At 38.7% G+C, this 26,126-nt stretch overlaps 2 protein-coding genes across 3 annotated transcripts; both read left to right on the top strand.

The window, feature by feature from the left end:
• Positions 1-53: 53 nt before the first annotated feature.
• On the top strand, positions 54-9,357 carry LOC102711258 (phosphatidylinositol 3-kinase, root isoform). The gene is made up of 17 exons (XM_006654046.3): positions 54-534; positions 876-969; positions 1,068-1,164; positions 1,910-2,068; positions 2,547-2,753; positions 3,267-3,445; positions 3,705-3,852; positions 4,913-5,008; positions 5,189-5,324; positions 6,017-6,138; positions 6,243-6,434; positions 6,551-6,721; positions 7,334-7,471; positions 7,619-7,773; positions 8,419-8,562; positions 8,638-8,782; positions 8,887-9,357. The coding sequence occupies exons 1-17, from the start codon at positions 423-425 to the stop codon at positions 9,022-9,024; spliced, it is 2,433 nt and encodes an 810-aa protein (XP_006654109.2). The 5' UTR covers positions 54-422; the 3' UTR covers positions 9,025-9,357.
• A 12,858-nt stretch (positions 9,358-22,215) lies between these two features.
• LOC102709846 (FCS-Like Zinc finger 11-like) lies at positions 22,216-24,744 on the top strand. Of its 2 annotated transcripts, none has more exons than XM_040524238.1 (3): positions 22,216-22,517; positions 22,811-23,640; positions 24,067-24,744. In XM_040524238.1, exons 2-3 carry the CDS (start codon positions 22,838-22,840, stop codon positions 24,248-24,250), a joined length of 987 nt encoding a protein of 328 aa, XP_040380172.1. In that variant the 5' UTR covers positions 22,216-22,517; positions 22,811-22,837; the 3' UTR covers positions 24,251-24,744. The 2 variants fall into 2 exon arrangements, with proteins under 2 accessions (XP_040380172.1, XP_040380171.1); XM_040524237.1 differs by having other exon boundaries at positions 22,738-23,640.
• The last annotated feature ends 1,382 nt before the right edge of the window (positions 24,745-26,126 follow it).

Genomic DNA, 26,126 nt, shown 5'->3' with positions numbered 1-26,126 from the left:
CCGCAACCTTTGATCGTTCCCCGGTTCCCCCATTGCCCCCATCCATCCATCCATCCATCCGCAAACTTGCGATCCCCAACTCCCTCTTCCTCCTCCTCGCCGCCGGCGACGCCCGCACGCAATCGCCGGCCCTGACGCTTACCCCCCCTCCCTCCCCTGCGCCGCCGCAAACCTTCCCAGCCTCAGGCGCACGCACGTCGCTAGCGGCGGCAGCTCCGCGCCAGGCTCCAGGAATCCCGCTGCTGGGCGTCGCACCGGTGAATTAGGCGGCGGCGGCGGCGAGCTTCCTGCGTCCAGGCGGCTGCTGGAACTAGCCGCCCTCGGTTAATCAGGCGAGGGGCGTGTCGGCACAGGTTTGGGTTGGCGGTGGCATCTCTCCGGCTCCGGCTCTCCGGCTGCCATCCGTCAGGAGGCCCCCCGCCATGGCGAACGGCGAGTTCCGCTTCTTCCTCTCCTGCGACATTAGCCTCCCTCTCGCCTTCCGCGTCGATCGCCTCCTCCACTATCCCGTGCCCACCGCGCCTTCTCCTCAAGGTTGCTTCTCCGTTCCCCCCTCTCCTTCAAATCTCACTTGTTAACTAGTAGTATCAAGTTAATATCTCATGAGGCTGCGTTCTTTTTGCTGGATGAGGATGAAGATGAAGATGAAAGATTTTTTGACCTCTGTGATACATATTTAATGATATAAACAATGAAATTAACTACTACAAAGTTGAAAATCTATTTTAAAAAATGAGATGATTAACTTCTATATATAAACTTTTTTGCAAAATATGTACTGCTTAGTACTTTGGGAACCACTCTTGCAAAAGCTGAGGAAAAATCTAGATAGAAGAATACATTTGATGATCTTATCTGGAATTCTTGCTTCTCAGATGCCTTGATGGCCAACAAGAAGGTTCCGGAGCTCTTTGTTGAGTGCAAACTCTACATTGATGGGATACCATTTGGCTTGCCCGTGAGTACAAGGTATTAGTATTGTTATTTGTTGAAAAAAAAATCTGTTATCGAATGCTTTGAAATAGGACTGTGTCTCATCGAATCTGCGTTACGCTTACATGCTATAGGCTCGAATCTTCAGGGCCACCATACTTCTGGAACGAGGTCATGACACTCACTGCGAAATACAGGGATCTCACTTCACTTTCGCAGCTTGCATTCACGGTATATTTCCTTGTCTTCAAACACCCCTGCTACCATGCTTTAAGAAAACCAATATCCTGTCTTTAGGAACGACTTAGGTGATATCCTTTAGCAATTCATTGGCGTGTTGGGAGGGGTTTGTTCCAATGGCACAATGTTAGAAATGAGTAGTTTGGTGCATGGGATGGTTTGAAGTTAACACTTTTTATTGTGATGGTCAGTCACTGGTTATGCCCGGTGAATTGCAAACTAGTCATTCTACTGATTGACTAGTTCAAGGGTTAGGCATAAATGGAGTTTTTCTTTTATCATCTCTAATGAAGTTCATCTTTTAATTGCTGCAAAATGCTGTCTTTTCGTTTTGTTAGAAAGCAGCATGTTGTTTTCTTAACTCATCTTGGTCAAAGTTCTTTAGATATGACAATGGATTGTGAGTAAAAAACTTGAAGCCCTGTTGAAGCGATCGTACCGTTTTGCTATGCCCAGCAAACTTACTGTGCTGCTGCCTGCCACAACTGTTCAATAGTTAGTGTTGAGCTCAAACCCTTTTCACCTACATGATTTAAGAGTGGTGACAAGCACCTGTTCCATTGGTGGTTCGAGATCACTTCAGCCCTATGTGCTTCTTTATTATCTATCTTGTTGGGGTAGTAAAGCGCTTGTTCGTTTCATTTATATTAATATAATCACACACAAGGCCGTTGCCTGTTTATTGAATAAAGATCATGTTTTTTCTTGCACTTATCTTCCATCTGGAATATTGTAGGTTTGGGATATGTCATCTGGTGAGGATGGACATATTGTTGGTGGAGCCACCATTTTTCTTTTCAACAACAAAAAACAGCTTAAAACAGGAAGGCAGAAGCTGCGACTATGGCCCCAAAAGGTGGCAGATGGAAGAATCCCCACCACAACTCCTGGCAAGGTTGTAACGTCGCATGAAGAGATCAATTTTCTTCTAATTCCCTCTAGAATCAATGATATGTATCTTCTCACTAATCTCTCCATCTAACCATTACTTACATCTATGAGAAAATCTAAAAAATGCATTTACAAACGTCTAAGTCTAAGAAATACTATTGATGAATGCGAGTTCTAAGAAATACCATCGTACAAACGAATTTGTCTAAGAAATACCATCGCCGTTAGGGTTTCGTCCATTTCCATAGTTAAAAACATTGTTTATACTATAGCACTGAACGGAAAAAGTTGACGGAACCCTTAACGGCGATGGTATTTCTTAGACAAATTCGTTTGTACGATGGCATTTCTTAGAACTCACACTCGTCGATGGTATTTCTTAGAATTAAGTGAATTAAGTGTTTGTCAATGGCATTTGTTAGATTTCTCTACATCTATTGTCTTATAGTGAACTTACTCATTTTTCCCTACTACATTTGTAGGTTCCTAAGAATGAGAGGGGTGAGATAGAGCGTTTGGAGAGGCTTGTTAATAAGTATGAGAGAGGACAGATACAACATGTAGAATGGTTGGACCGACTTTTCTTCAAAGCCATGGACAAAACTAAGGAGAAGTGTGAAAGGACGGAAAATTTGTACCCTAGCCTTCTTGTTGAATTTTGCAGTTTTGAACACAGAGTTGTCTTCCAGGTTATCTTTTCTTCACCACTGAGTGTACAGATGTGGTTCATCTTTGTTTCTCGTTATGACTTTCCTGTTATATTTTCAATTTTCTTAAAATACATATATAATACTGTACATGCAGTGGTTTTCTCTGTACGTAGCATGCCATATACTTTGGAAGTTGTGTTGAGTGCATATCACATAGTCTATGAAATACACCATCATAGTTAATATCTTTCTGTGTTGAAGCATATTTTTTTGCCATTTGGTTGACTAAATGCAATCTGCTATGTGAATTAATGATGTTTTATTGTGATTGCTCCTTTTCTTTTGCTGTTGGGTAAAGTGTGCCCATTTTGAATTTTAGCATGATTTTCCTTGTAAGTTGTAACTCGTCATATATAATGGTGGACTCTCATTTTTTTTATAAGTGGGGCCATTTAATATTTATTGGAAAATAGTTTAGTTCTTCTGGCAACTTTACCGATGTAATATGTTCATCTTTTCTATTGATGTTTTACACTTATTTTCCGCATGCAGGAATCTGGAGCAAATTTCTATGCACCAGCCCCTGTATCATTGTCAAATCAGCTTGTTACTGTATGGGACCCTGAACTTGGAAGGACCAATCCATCTGAGCACAAGCAGTTGAAGCTTGCTAGGAGCTTAACTCGTGGAATAATCGATAAAGATCTGAAACCAAGCTCAAACGAGCGAAAGTAAGTGCAAGTTGTGTTTTATTCTTTCCTCCTTGTTGTCCTATCACGTTATGATGTTTTTGACCTTTTCTTTTATGCTTTTACTTCATCTCTATAACATGATGGTGAATTGGCATCATGTAATTTTTACAGTGGTTACCTAATCTCTTTTCAAACCAGACACTTGAATTAGGAGTGGATGGAATAAAACTTCAGTCCTGATTGGCAGTGAATTGAGTTCATGGATTTCTTTTTACCTAAACCTGGTACCTCTGTCTAGGTGTCTTCAAAGAATTTTCAAGTTTCCTCCTACGCGCTCTTTACAAGTGGATGAGAAGCAACTGGTGTGGAAATTCCGTTTCTCTTTGATGTCTGAGAAGAAAGCTCTTACAAAGTTTGTTCGCGCAGTGGACTGGAGCGATATCCAAGTTAGTAAGAGCATCCGCACATCTTAGTACTAGTTTGTATTTTAATGCTATATTTGTCATTACCTTTAGTGGACTGGATGATCTCTCTGCTTGCCTGTGTGTTCTTTGAGCGTGTTGGAACTATCAGTAATACCCAGTTCTAGGTTGTTTTTATTTGAAATTATGACCTGTTTGGCAAAATTGAGAGTAAAGACAGGGAATGGGGGTTCAAATGAGGAAGCTTATGGTCGATGAGACATGTTCTTTTTTTGTGTATGTGTGTGTGTGTGTGTGTGTTTTTTTTTTTGGGGGGGGGGGGGCGTGTCTGATCCCTTGTCTGCTTTATGAGATTAGAAGTTATGGTGATTAATGTGGAGACAATATTTCGTCGAGTCATGATGAATGGCTGGGATTATTTCCACATTGCCATCCCATCTTGTTCTAAACTCCCATGCCAACTACACTAACACGTGTGTTTGTCAACAACTGCTGGAAGATTTGGGAGTTTGAAGCAGGGATTCATGTCAGGATTAGTCATGACATTTTTTAAAATTTCTTGATCCATTGTATGGAAAGGACTGCAACCACAAGGAGTTGATGAAAATAGCATTTTAAAGTGATAACGAAGGGCTAAGATTTGCCCATATCTACATGAAATTGTAATCCCTACCCCAATCCCCATGTATTAAAATGGTGGGGGGTAGCCCCCTCGAACTCTGTCCCCATGCCACCGAAACTCCCATTTCCACCAAACAAACAGAACACTTCATAACCTCCACACGCTAAGTTCTCGTTTCCTCTAAATAATTTGCCCCACCCAAACAAGCTGACAAAGGAATTAACAACCCAACTCTCCCATCCCCTACAATAATTTGCCCAAACAAACAAGTTGTTAAGGCCAGAGTAAATGATACATAGATGTTTGTTGCAACTAGCTTTTGTGATGCCGCGGTATCATTTCAATTTCTATGTTGAAAGATTTTTCTCATTATCTTTTGAGACGCCAATTCTACATTTTCTTGATCTGATTTCTACATGGTTCAGTAGGTTCTTACAATTAGTATGTGATAATGCCATGCAGGAAACTAAACAAGCTCTTGAATTGATTAGAAAGTGGGAAACAATTGATGTGGCTGATGCATTAGAGCTTCTTTCACCAGATTTTGAAAGTGAAGAGGTAAGCTATCTATGCTGCCTTTTTTTGTATGTGCTTCTTGATTTTTAGATGTGCATGTGTTAGCATGGTTTTCGTGTTGATGTTGACATTGGCACATGGCACTCTGACTCTAGAAGGGTCTCTTTATCATGTCTACACCCTTCTACTTTCTTCTGTAACATAATTATTTTTTGTGGAAAGGTACGAGCTTATGCTGTCAGCATACTTGAAAGGGCTGATGATGAAGAATTACAATGCTATTTACTCCAGTTAGTGCAAGCTCTTCGGTTTGAAAGATCAGATGAATCTTGTCTAGCACACTTTCTTGTAAACCGTGGTATGTTCTCTTGTTGAAATGCATCCATGCTCACGTGAAAATGGTATGATAAATATATCTCCTGCATTTGCTAACAATGAAATTGGATGAAACAACAGAATATTTAATGTTGCAAAAATTGAAATGCACTTTTGACACATGTCTACTTAACATGCCTAACTAGACGAGATCACTTGTTCATTACTGTACCATAATTTTGAATAACTTAAGCTCCCTGTGCAACCCAAAATGCTTAATATTAGTATGTATATCGCTATAGTTACAATCCAATAAACATTTACCCCTATAAGGAAGCCCATTCATGATGCAGCACCATCAAGAAACTCAACCATTAGATATGATCTGTATTTTTTCTGTTTATTCTTGTCTATCATATTCTAGATGTTTACAAAAATTATTGATTTTGCTTCATACAATTTTCTTCATGCTTATACAATTTCCCGCAGCAACGCTCGGGGTCTCATCTAGTTACAATATAAGTTCTATCCTGTTTTCCTGGGTGAAAATTTTCTCAGATATGTAAAATACTTAAATCTTTTCCTTTGGCAGATATTTCATTACTTTCTTTATGTTGTTACAAATCTGGTGCTTGGTGTACTCTAAAGGCTTTATGCTGTCTATCAGGATGTTTGTTTTTGTTAAAACAATAGATAGAAAACTAACACAAATTTATGGTCCTTTTATCCATTCAGCTGTATCAAACATTGAAATTGCTAGCTTTCTTCGCTGGTATGTGGTCGTTGAGCTGCGTGACCCTGCATATGCGAGACGGTATTACAGCACATATGACTTGCTTGAAAATGGCATGATGAAAGTGCGTTTTTCTTCCTTTTTTGGGACACATATCTTGATTCTGCCCTTCCCAAATCCCATATGTAAACATGCAATTATATTTATGGATGTTTATGTGCTTAACAGTTTGCTAGGGATGATGGAGATGAAGATGGGTTTCGACTTTGGCAGAGTTTAACACGGCAAACTGAACTCATGGCTCAGTTAGGTTCCATTATGAAGGATGTAAAACAAGTTCGTGGTAGCGCACAAAAGAAAATTGATAGATTAAGACAGTTATTATCAGGAAATTTCAGTGAGCTGACCAACTTTGATGAGGTGCAACTTATTTTATCATTAGTGCTCCTGTGTTCAATGCTAGATAAATGTATCACAATGCAGATTAACTCGTGTTGGTTTGCTTGAACTGATGAGTTTTGCTGTATTCATTTCAGCCAATTCGTTCGCCATTAGCACCAACTGTTCTCCTTACTGGGGTTCTGCCTCAAGAATCATCTATATTTAAAAGTGCCTTGCATCCTTTGCGCCTTGCTTTTAAGACAACAAATGGGGGAACATCGAAGATAATTTATAAAAAGGGAGATGATCTCCGCCAAGATCAGCTGGTAACTGTTCAATATGCCTTTATATTTATTGCTTTATTTTTGTTTTAGTCTGTATGCTGACATATCACCCTCTTTATGTAATGGTAGTGTGGTCTGGCTTTCTGAGCAGGTGATTACATTATAGTATCTCTGATTTGTTGAAATCTATGTACTTCAACTGCCAATGTTATGCTCTAATAAGAGCTGCTTGAGCTGGATATTTGGTTGCTTAAACAGTATTATTTGGTAATTTGGTTGCTCTACTGCACTGTCCGATCTATTATGTGTTGGTCTTTGTCATGTTGAAATGGCGTTTACAATCCCCAAAAGAACACATCACAGGATGCATATCCTGTTTATGTTTCATGGTGTTATGCTAGCCATCTGAAATGATAGTTGCAACTTGCAATCCAATCGACCTCAAAACTTCCTCCTGTAACAGGGGATAAAGAAAATGCAAGGGAGTTGTAGGTGTTTAGGATAATGTAAGTGTAAGAGAAGTTAACCAAATAGTTAAAATGGCAAAGCAGAAACAATAAATATAATGTATATGTATTGGTTAACTCTCCAACTCATCTCTAGATGCTTGCGTGGGAGTGATATTGTGATTAATTATGTTTTTGTGCCTTATAGGTTATTCAAATGGTCTCCTTGATGGACCGGCTGCTCAAATTAGAAAATATGGATTTGCACCTTACTCCATATCGAGTTCTTGCAACTGCACAAGATGAAGGAATGCTTGAGTTTATTCCTTCCAGTTCACTTGCACAGGTAGCTTGGTATTCATAATTGAATATCATAAAAACCACTATTGAGTTGCCAGAAAAGTTGCATTTTTTTCCATTAGGATGAAATTATATAGATTGTAGCTCTATTTCATGATTATTTTTATTGAATCGAGTAATTGTTTGTTCTCAGATTCTATCAGAACATCGGACTATTACAAGTTACCTGCAAAAATTTCATCCTGATGAAGATGGTCCTTTTGGTATAACTGCTCAATGCTTGGAAACTTTCATAAAAAGCTGTGCTGGCTACTCTGTCATTACATACATAATGGGGGTTGGAGATAGGTTGGTATTCTTTTACTTCGAAAGCTCTCTACTCTTAGTGCCTTCTGATTCCTGTCTTATGAGTACTTCTAGGGTAGCCTTTAGTTGTCAATCATATATTGCTGTGCATCCCATTCCACTTAATGTGCCTTTCAGTAACTTGTTTGTGTTTCCCAGTTCATATTTTTTATATAATTGTTAATCAGTTGTGAAAATTATTATTAGCTGTGCTTGTTTTATTAAGGATTGTGCAGATCCTACTTGGGCTCTTTGTTTGCTGACAATGTTCTATTATATTAGCCATTTATTTATCTTGTGATCATCAAGAGAGGGCCTGGATATTACAGTTTTTTTTCTGCCCTCATTGTTTAGTTGGGGTTGGGAACCGGCATGTAAAACGTAGCAGCGGATTAGCATATGATTAATTAATTATTACCTATAAAATACTTGAAAAATGGATTGCTATGATTTTTTAAAGCAACTTTCCTATAGAAAACTTTGCAAAAAAAACCCAATGTTTAGCTGTCCGGGAAGCACACACATGGAATAGAGAGAATATAGGTTGGGAAGAAGAGGTAAAGAACTCGACGTGTTACTTATGTTGGCTACAAACCAGGATACAGTGTTTCACAATAGGAATGACATGTTTTTTCCGTCCCATTCTAGGCATCTCGATAATCTTCTTCTCACAGATGATGGACGCCTTTTCCATGTTGACTTCGCTTTCATTCTGGGTAAAGATCCAAAGCCATTCCCACCACCAATGAAACTATGCAAAGAAATGGTTGAGGCCATGGGTGGTGCAGAAAGGTAAACCCTTGTAACTATTTGGTGGGATATCTGCACCATTTGTTCCATTGTTAAAAGTCGATTGCTCGTTTTCAGCCAATACTACACGAGATTCAAATCATACTGTTGTGAAGCATACAACATTTTAAGGAAGTCCAGCAGCCTCATATTGAATCTGTTCAACTTGATGAGAAGATCAAATATTCCAGACATCACTTCCGAGGAAAATGCCGGCCTTAAGGTACCTTAATCCGTTGCCATGAGTTGAGCCCGCAAGTTGTTGCAAAGAACATGTAGCAATCTAAAATTGGAAAATGACCATATTTTTCTTTCTGTTGAGAGCAGCTTCAGGAGAAATTCCGGCTGGATCTGGATGATGAGGATGCTATACATTTCTTCCAGGATCTTATCAACGAAAGTGTCAGTGCTTTGTTCCCTCAGATGGTTGAGACCATCCATAGATGGGCCCAATATTGGCGCTGAGCAAAGAGATGGTTGCAAAAAAAAATCTTCACATGCAAGATGTATATACTTACGTACTAACATGCTCGCCTGCGATTGATTTATTTACGGCAGATGCGAGTCTGAATCCATTTACGTTGCTCGGTAGCTCTAGCTTGTGAATATACCACGCATGAGTCTGGTTAGAAAGCTGTTAGATGTAGTCAAAATGTAATAAGGTAAATCTTTTAAAGTATGTAAGAATTTTTAGTGGCAGATATAACAATGATTTTATATGCCTTGATCCTGACAGTTACGCGCATATTGTTGTTCAAAGTTTGAATTTGATCGTACAGGCAAACTTCTCGTTTTAAAATATAAGCATTTCTACATCTTTTTAGATCCATAAATACCATGACATCAGTGGTTAATTTCATTAATGTAGTGAGAATTATCGGAATTAGTATAGAAACATTTATATTGTTGTATAAAATTTAAATCTTATCCATGCTTATATTTTGCAATTAAGGGTATGGAGGTCGGAGGGATTGACTGGCTTGGGTTAAGGATGTTGTTCAATTCTGATCAGTCCACAGATTTACAAGCAGTAGAAAGCATATCATATTAATAAAGTGTTCTGTATGACAATCGTCCAAGCTTAACGATTAAAAATGTGTCATTATTGTTAAAGCATATTGCACGATAAACATAGCATAATCAGATGTGATCTAACCAAGGGAGAAATAGACTCCCGGGAGGCAAGACCTCTTCATCGACTATGGTGACTACTGTCGTGTTCTTTTATGGCTAAAGATTATATAATTTTTGGGATATCTGGTATAGATGATGAAATTAGCTACCATAAAGTTAAACTTATAAAGATGTGATAATTAATTTTTATATAGAACATTTTTAGAAAAAAAAATACACCGTTTAGTGGTTTATAAATCATACGCCCAAAATTTAAGGAAAAAATTGAGAATAATTAGGGTGGAAGAAAACAGACCAACAGCTTGGACCATCGAAGCCGAAGGGATGGAAATGCAGAAGGTGAAACAAGACGGGAAAAATCGCACTGCTGCCCAGCTCTGGGGCAGGAGAGGGTAGAGAGGATGCGGCTAGTTGAGTGGAGCATGTCGGTGTTGTTTGTGGCTTCCGGCACTAGCGAGCCAAGGGGTGTCGAGGTGGGGTGGGAAGGAGGGTGGCACTAGCATGCTCGATCTATCCCTGTGTGGAGTGGTCATGTAGGAGAACTAAGAGAAGAGGATGCCATTTTTTTTCAACTATAAAAGTATAAATCTTGGTGTAATACTAGCAGTTTAAAAGATTGATTGAACTTCTTAGTATTTTCTTGTGACTAAATATTAGTCCTCTTTAAGGTATATTAGAGATAACATAATCGTATCTTAGTACATGTTATGATCTAAAGTACTGTGTATCACAGGCTTGATAAACATGGCATAATACTTACTACGACTACCTGTGTTCCAAAATATATATATTCTATACTGTTTAGTAGGGACTAATATTAAAAATATACTAGTGAAAGCTGATAGAAGTGTAGGGGGAGTGTGGAGATAAAATATAAAGAATTTTAAATAGAAAGTAATAGATAAGACAGGTCATCTTTTAGCTTTTGTGAAAAGTAAAAGACATATTTATAAATAGAAAATAATTTATAAATAAAACTTTTATATACATGTTATGATCTAAACGTCAAGTCTAAAACATAAACTACAATGAAGAACCTCAAAGTCAATTTCAAATTTAAGATTAAAAATTCAATTTTTAACTTATAAGTATAAACAAAAGTCAAAAGATGAATGTGCAGTATTTTAAATAATGCTAAAAATATTTATATTTTAATATAAAATTTAAATAATAGAAATACTTATATTTGAAAACGGGGCGAGCAGTTATTAAACTTAAAAACAAATAAAACCATTCTAGTCAAGCGCATTGGGCCGTACGATGTCAGGAGGATATCCGCTGTTACCGTCAGATTGGCATGGAGATCCGTGCGACATTACTGTAGTAGTAGTACCAGAGAAGGAAAAGCTTCCAGGATGGTGCAGGTGCACTACCGGACCGACCTTTTCTGCCCATCACTCCATTTTGAATCGTGCACAATTCCTCTTGATGAGCATCATGATTTTTTTTAATTGCAGACGTACTACTCTCAAATGTAAAGTATTTTTACATTGTTCAACAGTGACCAAGGAAATGCTAAAAGATTTTATTTTAGTGGTTATTAAATTTTGAATTGATTAGATTCTCTCTAAGCATAGAAATGACTCTAAAATCACTAGAATAATTCAAATCATGAGTGTCGGAGTACCATACTCTTACAACGAGCAAGGTCGCGTTCTTCAACCCCAACAAGTTAACTTATCATCTTTATTTTTCGCGCGCACGCTTTCCAAACTGCTAAACGGTGTATTTTTTTAAAAAAATTTTATAGGGAAATTGTTTTAAAAAATCATATTAATCTATTTTATATTTTTTAATAATTATTAATTAATTAATCATATACTAATATATTCCTATGTTTTTCGTGCCAGGGTAAGTTAATTTACTCCCCCACACACGAACGCGACCCAAGTGTGCTTAGTTCTTCTTAGAAGGTTAGGCCAAGGTGTGAGTGAAGCTCAAACCCTCTATAACACAATGAACGCAAAGATTTTATAGAGGTTTGGGCCACATGATTGCGTAATAAACTACTCATATATTTTATGGACTTGATGAAGATGATGGGATGATTGTTTGTCTTTTTCATATATAATATATTTGCAAACAAAAAATAATTTATAAATAAACTTATATATATATACACACACACTAGTACTCATGCACGTGCAAAGCACGTTTCAATATATGTTGATTAAGTCTTTAGTTATATCTAGAAACCACATGACAAAGCTATGTTAATTCATTTTGTTTCATATAAAATAATACTAAAAGTAGAAAGCGTTATTTTTATTTCACATCAGAAATATAAAAGCTTACGATCATTATTTCTTCGATGCATATTAAAAGTGAACATAGCAGGTTGAATATAAGCCAGACATTATATTTAGATACCACTACAATAATTGCTTTTATGAGTATGAAATTAGTGAGGACAAACATATATGCTTCAACATGGTTGTCCATAACCAGTAGAGTGGCCTTTAAAGTAAATTTTCTCTCCTCCCAAAAGAAAAAAAATTAATTTGTTCTCTGTCATAAAAAAGATGGTTTGTCTAGTTAACGGAGAAGTACTATTCGAATGAATCAGAATCACTCAAAAATTAACCCAACCATCTACATCTCTCGTCCTAATCACTGCTGCGTTATCAGAGACCGTTGATGCTATCCTGAAAGTTATCTTCATCCATTATCCTAGCTGTCGTTGCGATATCAAATCAATGGAAATGATGCCCTTGTGAAATTACCTTCTGTTTTACTATTTAAAGCATAGATCAGGGTAAAACTCTGTATTGTCATAAGAGTGTAAAGTGAAAAATTTCTCACTATAGGTATGTAGCAGTTACTTTTAAGTACAAATTTGTATGCATCTTATACAGGAATGTTCTCATCAGCCGAACAAAGATAATAAGCACCAAAATTTTCACCCCTGAGAATGAAGAGAATAGAATGTTCAACTACGGTAAATACTTCATGCTACTGTCTCTAGCAGTTTTAGTTGTTAATTTGAATACATGGGTAGCAGTTAGCTAGCTTTCTGACCTGCACTTTTTGCTGATGGAAAGGTTCACAGCACGCATAGTAGTAAGTAAATGTGCATCAAAGAGAAGTAAGCATACTATGATTTATTTATAATGTATCTTTGCAAGTGAAGGACATAATGACCTTTGTCAATTATATATCCATAAATTTTATACCTAGCCATTCTCCAATCTCTCTATGCAAATGAAATTGACCAGAATGCACACATAGCATAATTAAATATTTGTGGATGAAAGAAAATTTTAGAGAATGATTATTGGCTCTTCTGAAAAATCATTGGTTGCATTGAAGGAGCTTCTCTTCCTGCAAATTGTATGGCAATAGCATAATTAAATATTTTTGTTCTTTATTAGCTCACTAATGGATGGACTAATATAGTAAAAGGGTGATTCTTCCCATGGTGACACAATTTCGATGTGTATGCTTGACCCATGAGAGTAATTAAAATGCTTAGCACTTAGCAGCTAGACATTTATACCAGAGAATGAGAAAATGGTAATGCAGTGGCTTGAATATATTGCTGTCAACACAAGCAAGCTCAATTGTCAAGTGCATTGGGCCATTACCTGCTTTCAGTTATCTTTTCCTAGCCATTTTACGACTAAAGCCACCTCAATGGCTAGCCATTATGGTTGCATACATGCATAATTGCATAAACAAACAGAAAAATGATAGCCATCCCCTCACTCCTACATATAAATGTAAAATGCGATGGCCGAACAAAACCAAGAGAATAGTTAAACATACTTTTAGAAGAGAGCATTGCCAAATTAGACCTAGAAAGACAATAATTAGGACATATTTTTCAGATAGTGAAAACAAGCACTAATGCAATATTGGTGTTAAATATATTCCATGCTCTAAAACCAGGGATTGTCCATTATCTTGGTTTGCAAATCTGCATGTACCTCTGTTCAGTTTTCATTGATTTCTAAAGCATGGGGAAATTTATAGGAGAGGACTGGCATACCTGTTGAGATCATTAGTTCTGCAGCCACGAAAGGAACTTTTTGCATATCACCATTTGGTTGAACTATATCAATGATTAATTAACAAACTTAGTGATGTCAAAGATGTAGAATGATCAAATTTTCTTTTATAAGAGCAAACTTTTCCCTCAATGTAGTGGATGAACAAAATAAAATAAATTAAAACTATGGATTTATGAGGCACACCTTGGTGATTAAGGTCTCATCGATCAGCTAACATTGATCAATTTTCAGCCAAAGGGGAAAAAACATATCGTCATCTATTGGATAGTAAGGGCAACTGCAGGAGCAGGAGGCCAGGAACCTGCATAAAGGTGATGGCCTGCTAGATTAGGTGCCTCGCCAGCTCGTTGTCCATTACTGGAGATGGCACAGGGGGTGCTTGACTGCTCGATCTGGCGCTGGTGGCAGTTGAGGTACACTGTTTGTCAAGAGGGTGACAATATCGGTTGTGGATAACGGCGTCGGCATCGGCACAACCATCCTACAGCTCGAAAGACAAAAGGAACTTTCAGGAGCACAAATTAAGATTCACTTTTGATTCAGAAAGTTTTCATAATTTTGTGTTTTTACCTAGCATAAGAAACTTTTATATTGATCAAGCTTAAGAGTAGGCCATAATTTCAATAATCTCAATAAAAAACTACATAGAAAAATGTACTTTAGATAGAAGGAGGCTACACTCAATCTATGGAATATGGAAAAAAACCATTTAAATTTGACCATAATGGAGTTCTAGAACTGATACATAAATATACTCAACATAACTTTTTCTAAAAGATAATGAATGAAAATGAATTTCTAAGTTATTAAAAAAAAGGTGGGCTGCAGTCATCACATTGAATCAGAGATTAAGAATCACTTGCACAAACAGAGTTCACAAATCAAATGTCAGTCAATTTAATCGCTAGAAGCCTCTCATGTTCTGGGGAACAACCAGCAAACATTTAATAGAATGCAAAACAATAATCATCGTTAGAACTTCAACCTAGTTCTTCAGTAGCACACACCTGAGTCCTAACTCCTAAATGGCAAACACTCTTTCGTATATATCCATGCGCACCACATCACATTGGAAGAAATACATAGCTGCACTCAAATTATAATTGTATCTACCATCGTTAGCTGATGAGATCACCTGGACAAAAGAAATCCTGCAGTCAATCTATATGAAATTATACAAATAATCAATGTTATTCTAAGAAATAAGAACAGCTGGCCATGTTCTGAATGACAGAAATAAGTGCAGACTGGATGGATGGATGCAGTTTAAGAATTCCACCTCAATTCATGGTGTACCTATGATCTTGCAGCTTAATGGCATGCAAATTACACACAGCAGCCAATCAATAAGCACTCAACAACTCGTCAGGCACATCACAGAACCACAATATATCTATATCACACTCAACCTAATAACATTACAGATTCAATAAAATGGGGAAAAGAAGAGAAGTTGATTTTTACCTTCAATGGGTAGGAGGGTATCAGTCGGCAACATGAATAGCGGCCAACATTGCTGGGACCAACAAGGCACACGAGACGGGACAGGGCAAGGGTAGACTAACCAATCACCAATGTGAGGCTAGCGGTGAGAACATCGGGCTAGCGGCGAGGTTGGGACAGGAGCGTAGGGGCGGCAGGTGGTAGGGCAGACAAAGAGCGGAGGGCATCCAGCAGCGGTCATCAGTGTTGAGGCTGGAGCAAGCGGCATCCGTCAGTGTAGGCACGACCGGCGGTGAGGCAGACACAACGTAGGGTGCAACCAGTGGTGGGCGTCGAAGTAGGGACGGCCTGTGGCGGAGAAGAGACGGGCCGACGGGGGTGGAGGGGGCGCCGGCGCCGGTCGGTCGGAGTGTGGCGGGCGGTGACCGGGAGCGGCGGCGGCGGACTGCGTTAGGGTGCCGGCCAGTCGGAGGAGGCAGTCGACGCTCGGTCGGGGATAGGCGGCGGTACTGGGCCGGCCGGGAGATCGGGCGCGGGCGCGGACGGCAGCGGCGGTGGCGGCTTACACGGGCGGCATGCGCCATTTACTCCTTTCGCTGGGCGGCATGCGTGGGAGGGATAGCTTTCGTTTCGCCTCAGCGTCGGGAAGAACGTGGTTAGGGGTCGTGTCCTATATGTATGATTGTAAGATTTAACTATTTTAAATCATTTTGAACCATTAGATATGTACATTTAACTGAATGGATTGACTAAATCCTATATATATTTGTTGGTGTGGTTATAAAAAAATTACAACTCTTCCTTTATATATATATATATATAAGTCAAGGTTGAAAAATAAACTTCGGTGAAAAAACTTTCGAATCAACCCAAATTTAAGGTTAAAAATTTAAATTTTGGTTTATAAGTATAAGCAGAAGCGAAAAGATACTGAGACGAGGATGATGGTCATCTCAATGCCAAAATACCATGCATTTCCTAATTCCTATGACTCTCTGTTGTACTTCTTTGAGTACCTTACGGAATGAGGAGTTCAATATGGTGAACGTCATGCGCTTATGGGAAAGAAATCTAGGGTTACTGTGATGGAAGAGGATGGTCATCGGTCGTCCCTTGAGACGGGTTGTGCAACATGAGTTTAGTACTTTAGGGAGGAGCTATGGAGCTCACAGTGGAAAGAGCACCATATGCATCCCATGAGTTCAGGGGAAAATGGGTGAGTCCAACCTTAAACTGTGTGTCAGGGAGAAATGTTGCTTTAGGATTGACTATACTGCATGGTAAAATTCCGAGATACTCGCATGTCAAAATAAATGCTTTTGATATATGAAATGGTAAACCCAACGGGTACCCGATACCTGACCGGTATGGGTATCAAATTTTACCGGCGGACATGGGTACATGTAGGAAATTTTATCCGTAGCCTTCGAGTTGCTCTACCCGTTTCAAACCCGACCCGTTGCCATTCCTATTTATACGTTGAGAGTTGATGTTTTGCTGACTCCATGTAAAACAACTAATTTCTCTCTTCTATCGTCTCTCTCTTTCACGTCAGCGAGTATGCAGCGACAAGGACGATAATGAGAGCCCTTTGTATGTGCTCTTAGAGCAAACCCAACAACTCATGCATCCCATCATTCATATTGAAAATAGATGATACGAAGAGAAAAATAAACTCCAGCAGATAATGCATTCCATCATATAAAAATAGATGACCATCCAAATTGGAGAGATGTCATCCAAATTAAGATGTTCTCTCCTTAAATATAATAAAATGAATGATGTATCATGAATGATCTCTTGGAGTACCGGATGATATATATAAGAAATCTCTCACATAGGTAAGAACGGCTTGGTTTGCTCGTAGCATTGACAATAACCTCGAAACCCGGCGATAAGGGAAAGAAAAGATTCACCCCTAGAAAAAGAAAGAAGGTGGGCCAAAGGCCCAGGGAGGGAGGGAGAGAAGAATCCGGGCCCACAGGGGAGGGTGGGCCCAGCAGCCGCAGGCTTTGTCATCGTCGCCGGGCCATCGCTGTCTCCATAAAAAGTGCACTTTACTGCCACTGTAGTTACTACTGCTTCTGCTTGCTGCTACAGTGCTAAAATTCAGATAAGATCTGCCCCCACCACCCCCACCCCCCTACCCATGTGGGCCCCACCGCACGAGAAAAAAAACGAAAACAGCGGCGGTGCACGGTGTACCCCTACCGAGCTACGGTAGAGCGGTAAATAGCGTCGGTCTCAATTCATATTCTGATGGTATTGTTATTACAACTATAAACTATACACGAGTTTGATTAGTTTTATATTTTTTGGAACGAAACTCTTCTCTCATCTTATAAAATCCTCTCATTTATCTAATGACCCTGCTAAGTTAGCAATTTTGCTGATGTGGCCTATAAAATATATAGCTATTTAATATGACCTCAGTGGGTAACATACACCTATGATGATGGTACTGTACGTTTGCCACGTGGATACAGTTGCAACGGTTTTCTTGCAAGGAAATAACATTTTACCCCCTTTTGTAAGAAAAAACATATTGTTAGGAAAATAAACGCACAGTGAAAAATTATAGACTTTAATACGAACCTTACAGGAAAACCTAAGGTTTTGGAGAAGTTTTTCTTATTTTAGTTTGTGTTGTGCATATATTATTCTAACAAATTATGAGATTATTTTTTTAAAAAAATCACCTTGTGTTCAACTAGATACGCCGTCAAGTGGATGATACGTGGTCCGGAGTAAGATAACCCATCTCAGTATTTTAGTTCTGGCCGGTGGCTATTCTTATAAACCAAAATTAAATTTTTAAACTTAAATTTGAAGTAAGTTTTGAGATTTTTCAATCATAGTCTATTTTTTATTCTTTTATTTAAATAGTTAAAAACATGTATATCAAAGCCTTACTTATAAGTTATTTTTCTCTAAATGAGATATCTCGTGAAAAAACCGACATGGATTCGTGGGTCAGAACATAAGCTTGTTGGAGCCATTCCAAAGAGCGGTATGGCATGGATTGCTACATAAGCGGTGACACGGAGGGGTTCGCCACTCCTACGGTGAGCGGTATGGCATGGACTGCCAGTACCAGCAACGCCAATAAAATAGATAACCATTGGCTCTAAATTTTTTTCATGTTACTACATATAGTCCAGGTGTTATAACAAGATTGTATTAAAAAAATATTATTATATGTTATAAAAAGTAGAGTTAATAAAAATGGTTATATATATATTTTAGTTATTTTTAATTTTAAAAAATAAAAGAGAGTTGGTGCTACTCTCTTTTATACGAGTACAAATTAATAGTTAATATATATAGTTAATTTGTATAATAGTTACATATAGTCCATATCTCATACATTTGGTGTCTTGGAGCTTATACAGTAGCTAGCTGTAAATCTATAACCGGCTTTTCTTCTATCTTCATTAATCTCTCCTCCACAGAAGCATAAATATGGCGTGACTATTTTTAGAGCCCGTTTATATTACTTATTTTATTATAAAAGTATCAATGGTTTATTCCTCTAAAAAAAGGAAAATGGTTACTTTCAAACTGAATTCCAATTGCCATGGCAACCTAGTAAGTATCATTTTAGAAGACGTCATCTTTTCACCTTTTAAAAAAAATCCAAACGACCTATCTGCAAACGAAAAATAATTAGTGAATAAATCTTTCGTTTATATTTTATTAGTGATCTAAAAGCAAATACTAAAAAATAAATTACAATGAAAAAGTCCTAAAATGAATTTCAAACGATGGATCAAATGAATAACGAGTAAGATTTTAAATTTTCCATGAATCTACCCATTTAGTATGAAAATAAACATGAGCTCATACCTCATATTTTTGTTTCTCTTTAACAAGTTCAATGTATATTTTTAGCTCCCTTAGGGTATATAACAAAAATAATCATTATACAATAAATATTCTCATATGGGCCGTCTTTATACAATGTGAGGACAATCATTATAATAGCTAAAGTAGTTTATAATCATATCGGCTATCCATAAGAATAAATACTCTCACGTGCTTTTTCTCATTTGAGATATTTTCTACTATATTCATAAGTATTATGAAGTTTATCACAACTAATACTGTATATATGATGGGTCCTATCCATATAAATTATCTTTATACATCGTTCATGCCATTAGTAGCATCGTTACCATTAAAAAAACATCTTTAAAATTTCTTGTATTTACTTTCTACGAACAGAAACACTCGTGTATTTCTGGAAACATCATATAGGATTCCACCTGGAATAAGATCCTATTTCTACATTATTTTTATATGTTCCTACTACTTCTCTTCACCTTTATAGTCTTTGCCAAAATTCTTAATAAATCTATTCATATATATATATATATATTGTATACAAAGGAATAAATCAGAAAACTTCAAAATTTAGAACATAGTGAGTACCTCGTAAAATCACACATATGTGCCCTTAAATATATACCATCTCTATTTCATATTGTAAGACTTTCTAGCCCTGTCTAAACTTATAAATTGATGAATGCATATAATTTATATGTATGTCTAGATTCATTAGCATCAATATGAATTTAGGTGCTAGAAAGTCTTACATTGCGAAACGGAGGGAGCAGCTACTAGTTCCATCCTAAAAATAAGACCCATTTTAGTTGTCATAGATAAATTTATTTTTGAGTATTTGAAGTTTATGAAAGCAATGAATAAATGCATTAGAAATAGATAAATGGCAAGAGATAAGTGTATTGTGATTTAATAAAGTAGAGAGTATTATAAACTTTTTTAGTTTTCTTATCTGTCTGTGATGAGTGAAAAATGATGTTATTTTGTAGCTTTATGTTCTCGTTTGTACTTATGGTTATAAGCCACAACTTAAATTTTAGACCATGAATTCCGAGTTGATGGGGTGATTGCTAGATTTTTTTTCATGAAAAAAATCCAAAGGACATATTTGTAAAGAAAAAATAATTTATTAATAAAACTTTTATATATCTATTCTTAGTGATCTAAAGCCAATACTAAAAAATAAATTTATGTGAAAAATCTCAAATTCAACTTTATATTTATGGTTAAAAATTCAAAATTTTGCTTATAAGAACAGAAGCGAGAAGATGGGTTGAATTTTAGTTTTTTTTATCATTGTTTATTTTTTAACTTTTGAAATTAAATACCCAAGGAGAGAGTACTTTTAAATGAAAATGCTATACTATGCTATAGTATACCGTTCCAACGTTATAACCTTCCTCCTCGGCAAGGTCATCGACTCTTCCTCCGCTTTTCCAAGCGCTAAGCATCGACCGCTTCTACTAGCACCGCATCGATCGACACCTCTATCCCCATTGAGGAGACGGTCTCTGCACTCTACCCCTTTCTTGATTTAAACCCTGTTTGTATCCTCTAGGATTTTTTTAGTCTATTACATCAAATATTTAGATACTAATTAGAAGTATTAAATATAGATTATTAATAAAACCCACCCCATACTTTGGACTATTTCATGAGACGAATCTATTAAGCCTAATTAGTCCATGATTAACGAATGTGATGCTACAGTAAACATTTTCTAATCATGGATTAATTAGGCTTAAATAATTTGTCTAGTAAAATAGCCTTTATTTATAAAATTAGTTTGTTATTAGTCTATATTTAATACTCCTAATTAACGTCCAAACATTTAATGTGACAAGGTACTTATAAAAGTCCCTGGATCCAAACAACCTGTCCTTCCCGTATAGTACACCATAATTCTTGTAATGCCTTTCTGATTGGTTGGTGATGAACTGAGACATAATTTGCTGGAATTTCAGTAGATCGGTGAGCTTAAGAAAATTGTGAAGGAGGGGAAGGTGAAATACATTGGGTTTAAGCAACTAACTAGCAATGGCGCCAGTTCATGTTGGGATGGACGTATTAGTCGTAACCAATAGCGGTATCATGTAATACCAGTCTGGTATCCAATGATACCGGTAAGATATCACATTTGGTACCGATGAGATATCGCATTTAGTATCTTTGTTCTAAAACGGAATACCGTACTATAGCCGTCCCTATTTTTAACTAAAGGGAGTAGCTTGTATTTGTATCACACATCTAGCCGTATACGTATTCATAGGTCGTATATACTCCATTTGAAGGCAGCTACAGTACTACTCTACTAGAGCAAGTTCAATAATATAGCCAATTACTAGCTCAAGTTCATCTATAGCCAATCTAATAGTCAATTTATACAATAGTTACCTACAAAACATATACCACTATATTGTACCTGTCATACACACTACATTTTATAGTTCGTACTGCAGCTAGCTACAAATCTGTAGCCTACTGCTCTTCTCTCTCCTCTCTTATCTCATTAAAATATGTTTACGACTAGCTTATAGCTTGCTATTGTATTAGCTTTTATACGAGCAGGTACAATAACAGACTATAAAAGTATTCCTAACAGCTCATCCATCCCATCCTCCATACTAGAAATAGAGAATGAAGAGTAAAAGTTGAGCTCCAACAGATCATCTATCTCATCATCTATTTTTAGATGTCATCCATATTAGGGGAGAGAAACTCTATATTTAGATGTTCTCTCCAATCCTCCAAATAGATATAGAGGATGCCATATATAGATGATCTGCTGGAGTACAAAGGATATGAAGGATGAAAGCGTTTTAGATGATCATCCAAATGAAGATATAGATGACCAAATTTAGATGAGCTGTTGGGATGCTCTAAGTCAGCTATAAGCATATTTTAAAGAGATAAGAGTGGATAGAGAACACGAGCTCCAAGATAAAATATGTATATGATATATAGGACCCTGTACTAATGTTTTATAAATAACTATTATATAAATTGACTATTAGATTAATTATAGATAAATTGGAGCTAAGAGTTGGCTCCAACTATTCTATTGAACTTGCTCTACTCTCTACCATCTCTCTGGCTCAGTCTGACACCCATGAATGATACGATCCGTAGGGAGGAGTATTGCAGAAGCAAGCAGGCAAGCAACCCGAGCGCTGCCTCTGCTCACCACTGCCACTGCACACTCTGCCCCCACCCGTCACCTCACCTCACTCACGGCGCCGAGCTAGCCCGCTATGGCTACCTCGCCTAGCTGCCGCTTTCTCCCTCCCTCCCTCTCTCTCCTCTGATTTTGATGTGCTGCACGCCAAAGTCCCATGTAGAGAGACAGAGACAGGCAGAGTAGAGTGACCAGTGGAGCTCACTGCTGAGCTGAGCTCCTCCTCCTCCTCTTCTTCTTGCTTTGCCTTGCCTACTACTGCTCCACCATTGCGGTGGTGTGGGGGTGGAGGCGAGAGATCATCGGTCAGGAGGAGGAGGAGGAAGAAGAGGAAGCTACCGGAGCTTGGTCAGGTGGGATGCGTGATGCGTGTGGGTCGTTCGTGTCTTCTTGCTCGCAAGTTGGGGGGGGGGGGGGGTGGGGGATGGCAGATTCCGCGATGAGCTTATCTATCCGGTGCCGTTGCTCATCTTGTCTCCTTGCGGCGCCGCTCCCTCGACGACGACGAGCTCGACTGGTTCTTGGATCGTAGCAGTAGCTAACTAAATATTGGATTTTTTTCTCTTCTTTTAGGGGGATTTCTTCTTGCGGCGCGTCGATCGATCCATCCATCCATCTGATCTTGGTTGCCGGCGCGGCGTTGCAGGGGGTCGAGGAGGAGGAGGAGGGCATTATGTTGAGGAAGGTGGTGGTGGTGCCCGACGCCGGGGACGCCGCTGACGGCGCCGGGAAGCCTCGGAGCGCGGCGGCGTTCTTCAAGGTGCCGCGGCTGCTGGTGGGGCTAGCGGCGGCGAGGTGCGAGTGCGACTCGCCGGCGCGGAGCCCGACGTCGCCGCTCGACCTCAGGGCCTTCGCGGCGCTCGGCGGCGGCCCGCTGCCGCGGTCGCCCAGGAGCTGGGACGCGCGGCGAGCCGGGCTCGGCGGCCTCATCGACGGCCTCCCCGAGCCCGGCGCCGCCGAGAACCGCCTGCTCGGGCCCCAAATGCGGCGGTGCGTCGCGAGGTCCTTCCCCTCCCAGCCGAGAGCCTGCGGCCCCGTGCAGCCGGAGCTCGGGAAGGCGGGGGACGCCGTCGCCGGCGGCGGCGGCATGTCGGTGCCGTGCAGCAGGTTCTATGGGGATGTGAAGTCTGGTCCAGAGGTCACCGTCTCCGGCGGTGCTCAGCTCGGCGTGAACGCCGGCCGCGCCGCCGATCTTGGCAAGTTCCCGGCGACCGGCTCGCTGCCGGCGTCGATCGGCTGCCCGCCGCGGTACATCGGGTCGGTGTCGGCGACGGAGGTGGAGCAGTCGGAGGACTACACCCGCATCATTGCTCGCGGCCCCAACCCGAAGACGACGCACATTTTTGGGGATTGCATCTTGGAGCCCTGCACCGAGTCCTACTGGCTCGTGAAGCTGTCCGGCTCCGGCGAGGAGCTCCGCCGCGTCTGCTCGTATTGCAAGAAGAAGCTGGATGGCAACGACCTCTGCTTTTATCGGTATATTCATGCAGCAATCACAATTTGATTCTTATTATATACTCCTATATAAGCTAGCTGAGATCAATGTGCTGCAAGTTTGATTCTTTTGGGAATTTGCAGTAGTTGCAGTTTGATGTGTTTATAAAATTATAAGTAGGTGAACTTTTCTTGAAGAGGAGAGGTTGGGAATAGCATACTTTATAATTTGCTGATTGTTTGTTCATGTCAAGTGAATAGATTGGAGATAAGAGTATTGAAGAATTTAGTGACTCTTGTTGAACTTGATAGATTGGGAACAGTATATTTAAGAATCTGCTTACTTGTTTGTGAGGCTAACCTGATAATGAAACTGAACAGATTTCGGACTAATGAAAGCTCATGTTAAATCGGAAGATCTAAACATGGAAGAAAACACTGACTAATCTGCTGAAATGTCTTCTGCAGAGGTGAGAAGTCATTCTGCAGCGGTGACTGCAGGGACCAGGAGATCCTGATAGAGGATGAAGAGGAGAGCAACACTGCAATCTCCTCCCCCATTTCAATTGGCTCGGCTTCGTCATTTCACGACGACTTATTTATGGCCGGAATGGCCGTGCTTGACATGAGCACCAGCTCCCCCCATGCCTGACCGAAGCTGTGCGCTGGGATAGATGATCAATAATGTAAGCCATCATCGTCGCCCGCGACCACCACCATTCTGCTGATTTTGTAAGTTGTGTTTCAGCAGTTGAGAAACTCGGCTGCATTGGCAGGTCATAGAGGATCGGAAGCTGCATCTAGCTGTGTCTCCAAAATTTGCTGAGCTATGAGCTCAGGCATTTTAGGGAAATATAGTGGTTGCCTGCATTTAGTCTGTGGTTTTGGTCTCAAGGCTATTGGCAACTGCAATTCCCATTTCTTCTTCTGTCTTCTTTGTTTTTCCTTCTAGGCTCTTAGCAGCAATGGCGATGTTCGTGTTGTAGGTTTTTGCAACAACTCTTTTATAATGGCATTGAGCTGCTTTGGGTAAATTCGTTATCTTTTCTTACTTTGAGCAGTGCTGAGTACTGGAGTTGCATGACCATCATGCCACTGTGAATCTGTGATGATGTTTAGAGCTTTTCTTGTTGATCTGTAGAAATAGCTGGGACCTTGGGAGGTGTCTTAAAATGCAGCTCTGAAGATGCCTGAATTTTTCATGATCTATAAGCAGTTCTAGTGCAGACTGCAGTGAAGAAGAATGATGCATATGTGATCGTTTCTAGCTGTTCACGAGTTCAGGTTTAAGATCATTTGATTCTCTCAAAACCTTTTGTGGGCTCCGTATTGAGATTTCAGAGCAAAAATTCTGTATTAGGTTCAATTATGGGCAGGGCCATTGTTCTTCGAAATATCAGTAAGATAAATGCTTACTATTTGACAGTTTATAAAGTCGAGAAATTCATTGAAATTTGAAGAATAGAGAACGCTTACAGGCAAACAAGCAGATGAGGCAACTTAATGGGAAAGTCTATAACATTAGGGCAAAATGGACCAAAAATCAGCCCAATCTAGATTCAAAATCGGCCCAGATGCTTACTGCAATTTTGGGCCTAATTCCTGACAAGATAGTCAAGTCCGTGAGCTACTGCATTGGGCCTAATCGTTGTCCATTTTGCTTAGCAAATTGGTCGGCACTCTTACGTGAATGAATATTTCCGCACATAAAAAGATAGAACATAACAATAGTAGATACAAAGAAACGGACCATTTCTACACCTTTCCAGAAACACAATTATTGACGAAATTATTACATATGATTTGTAACAAAATTTTGAACTAATCTACTCCCTGCGTTCCAAAATAAATTAATCTTTCACTTTTTACTCTTCGTCTTATTTAAAATTTTTTAGATTAAGATTTTTGTTTTTATTAGATGATAAATCATAAAAAGTAGTGAGTAATTTCTTTTAAATTTTTTGAATTTTTTTAAATAAGATGGATGATTAAACATTAGATACGGAAATCAAAAATTTGTCTTTTTAAGGGAGGATGGAGTACGTAATAGTAATACTCTACAAGACTATAAAAATCGTTTAAGGGAAGAAATAAAAAACCATGATGTATTTTTAGAAAGTAAAATTTCACTTATTTTTTATAATATATGTATAATGTAATATTATAGTTAAATAATATTTTTATAAAATAACTTTCATAAAACATTAAGAATTACTACACGTTTGATAATTAATGTTAGTTTGGACAACGATATGGTATTTAAAATATATCTTTAATTATGACTAGCTAAATATGTGCTTTGCTGTGAAGAAAATATGAATCATATGCATGGTATTATTTTTAAAACTTGTATCTTAGAGATGAAAAATAGAGCAAATATATATGACCCTTAAATATTTTATACATAAATGAGCGGTTATTAAGACAATATATATATATAATATAGTTGGTGGACGGTAGATTTCCTTTCATCCACCATTATGAATAGTATATATTTTCTACTAAAATATATACAATAAGTAAATAAA

The sequence above is a fragment of the Oryza brachyantha genome, chromosome 5 (genome assembly GCF_000231095.2).
Source record: "Oryza brachyantha chromosome 5, ObraRS2, whole genome shotgun sequence".
Classification (NCBI taxonomy): domain Eukaryota; kingdom Viridiplantae; phylum Streptophyta; class Magnoliopsida; order Poales; family Poaceae; genus Oryza; species Oryza brachyantha.
Note: the sequence above shows the minus strand (reverse complement) of the source record. Positions and strands in the feature narration are given on the sequence as shown.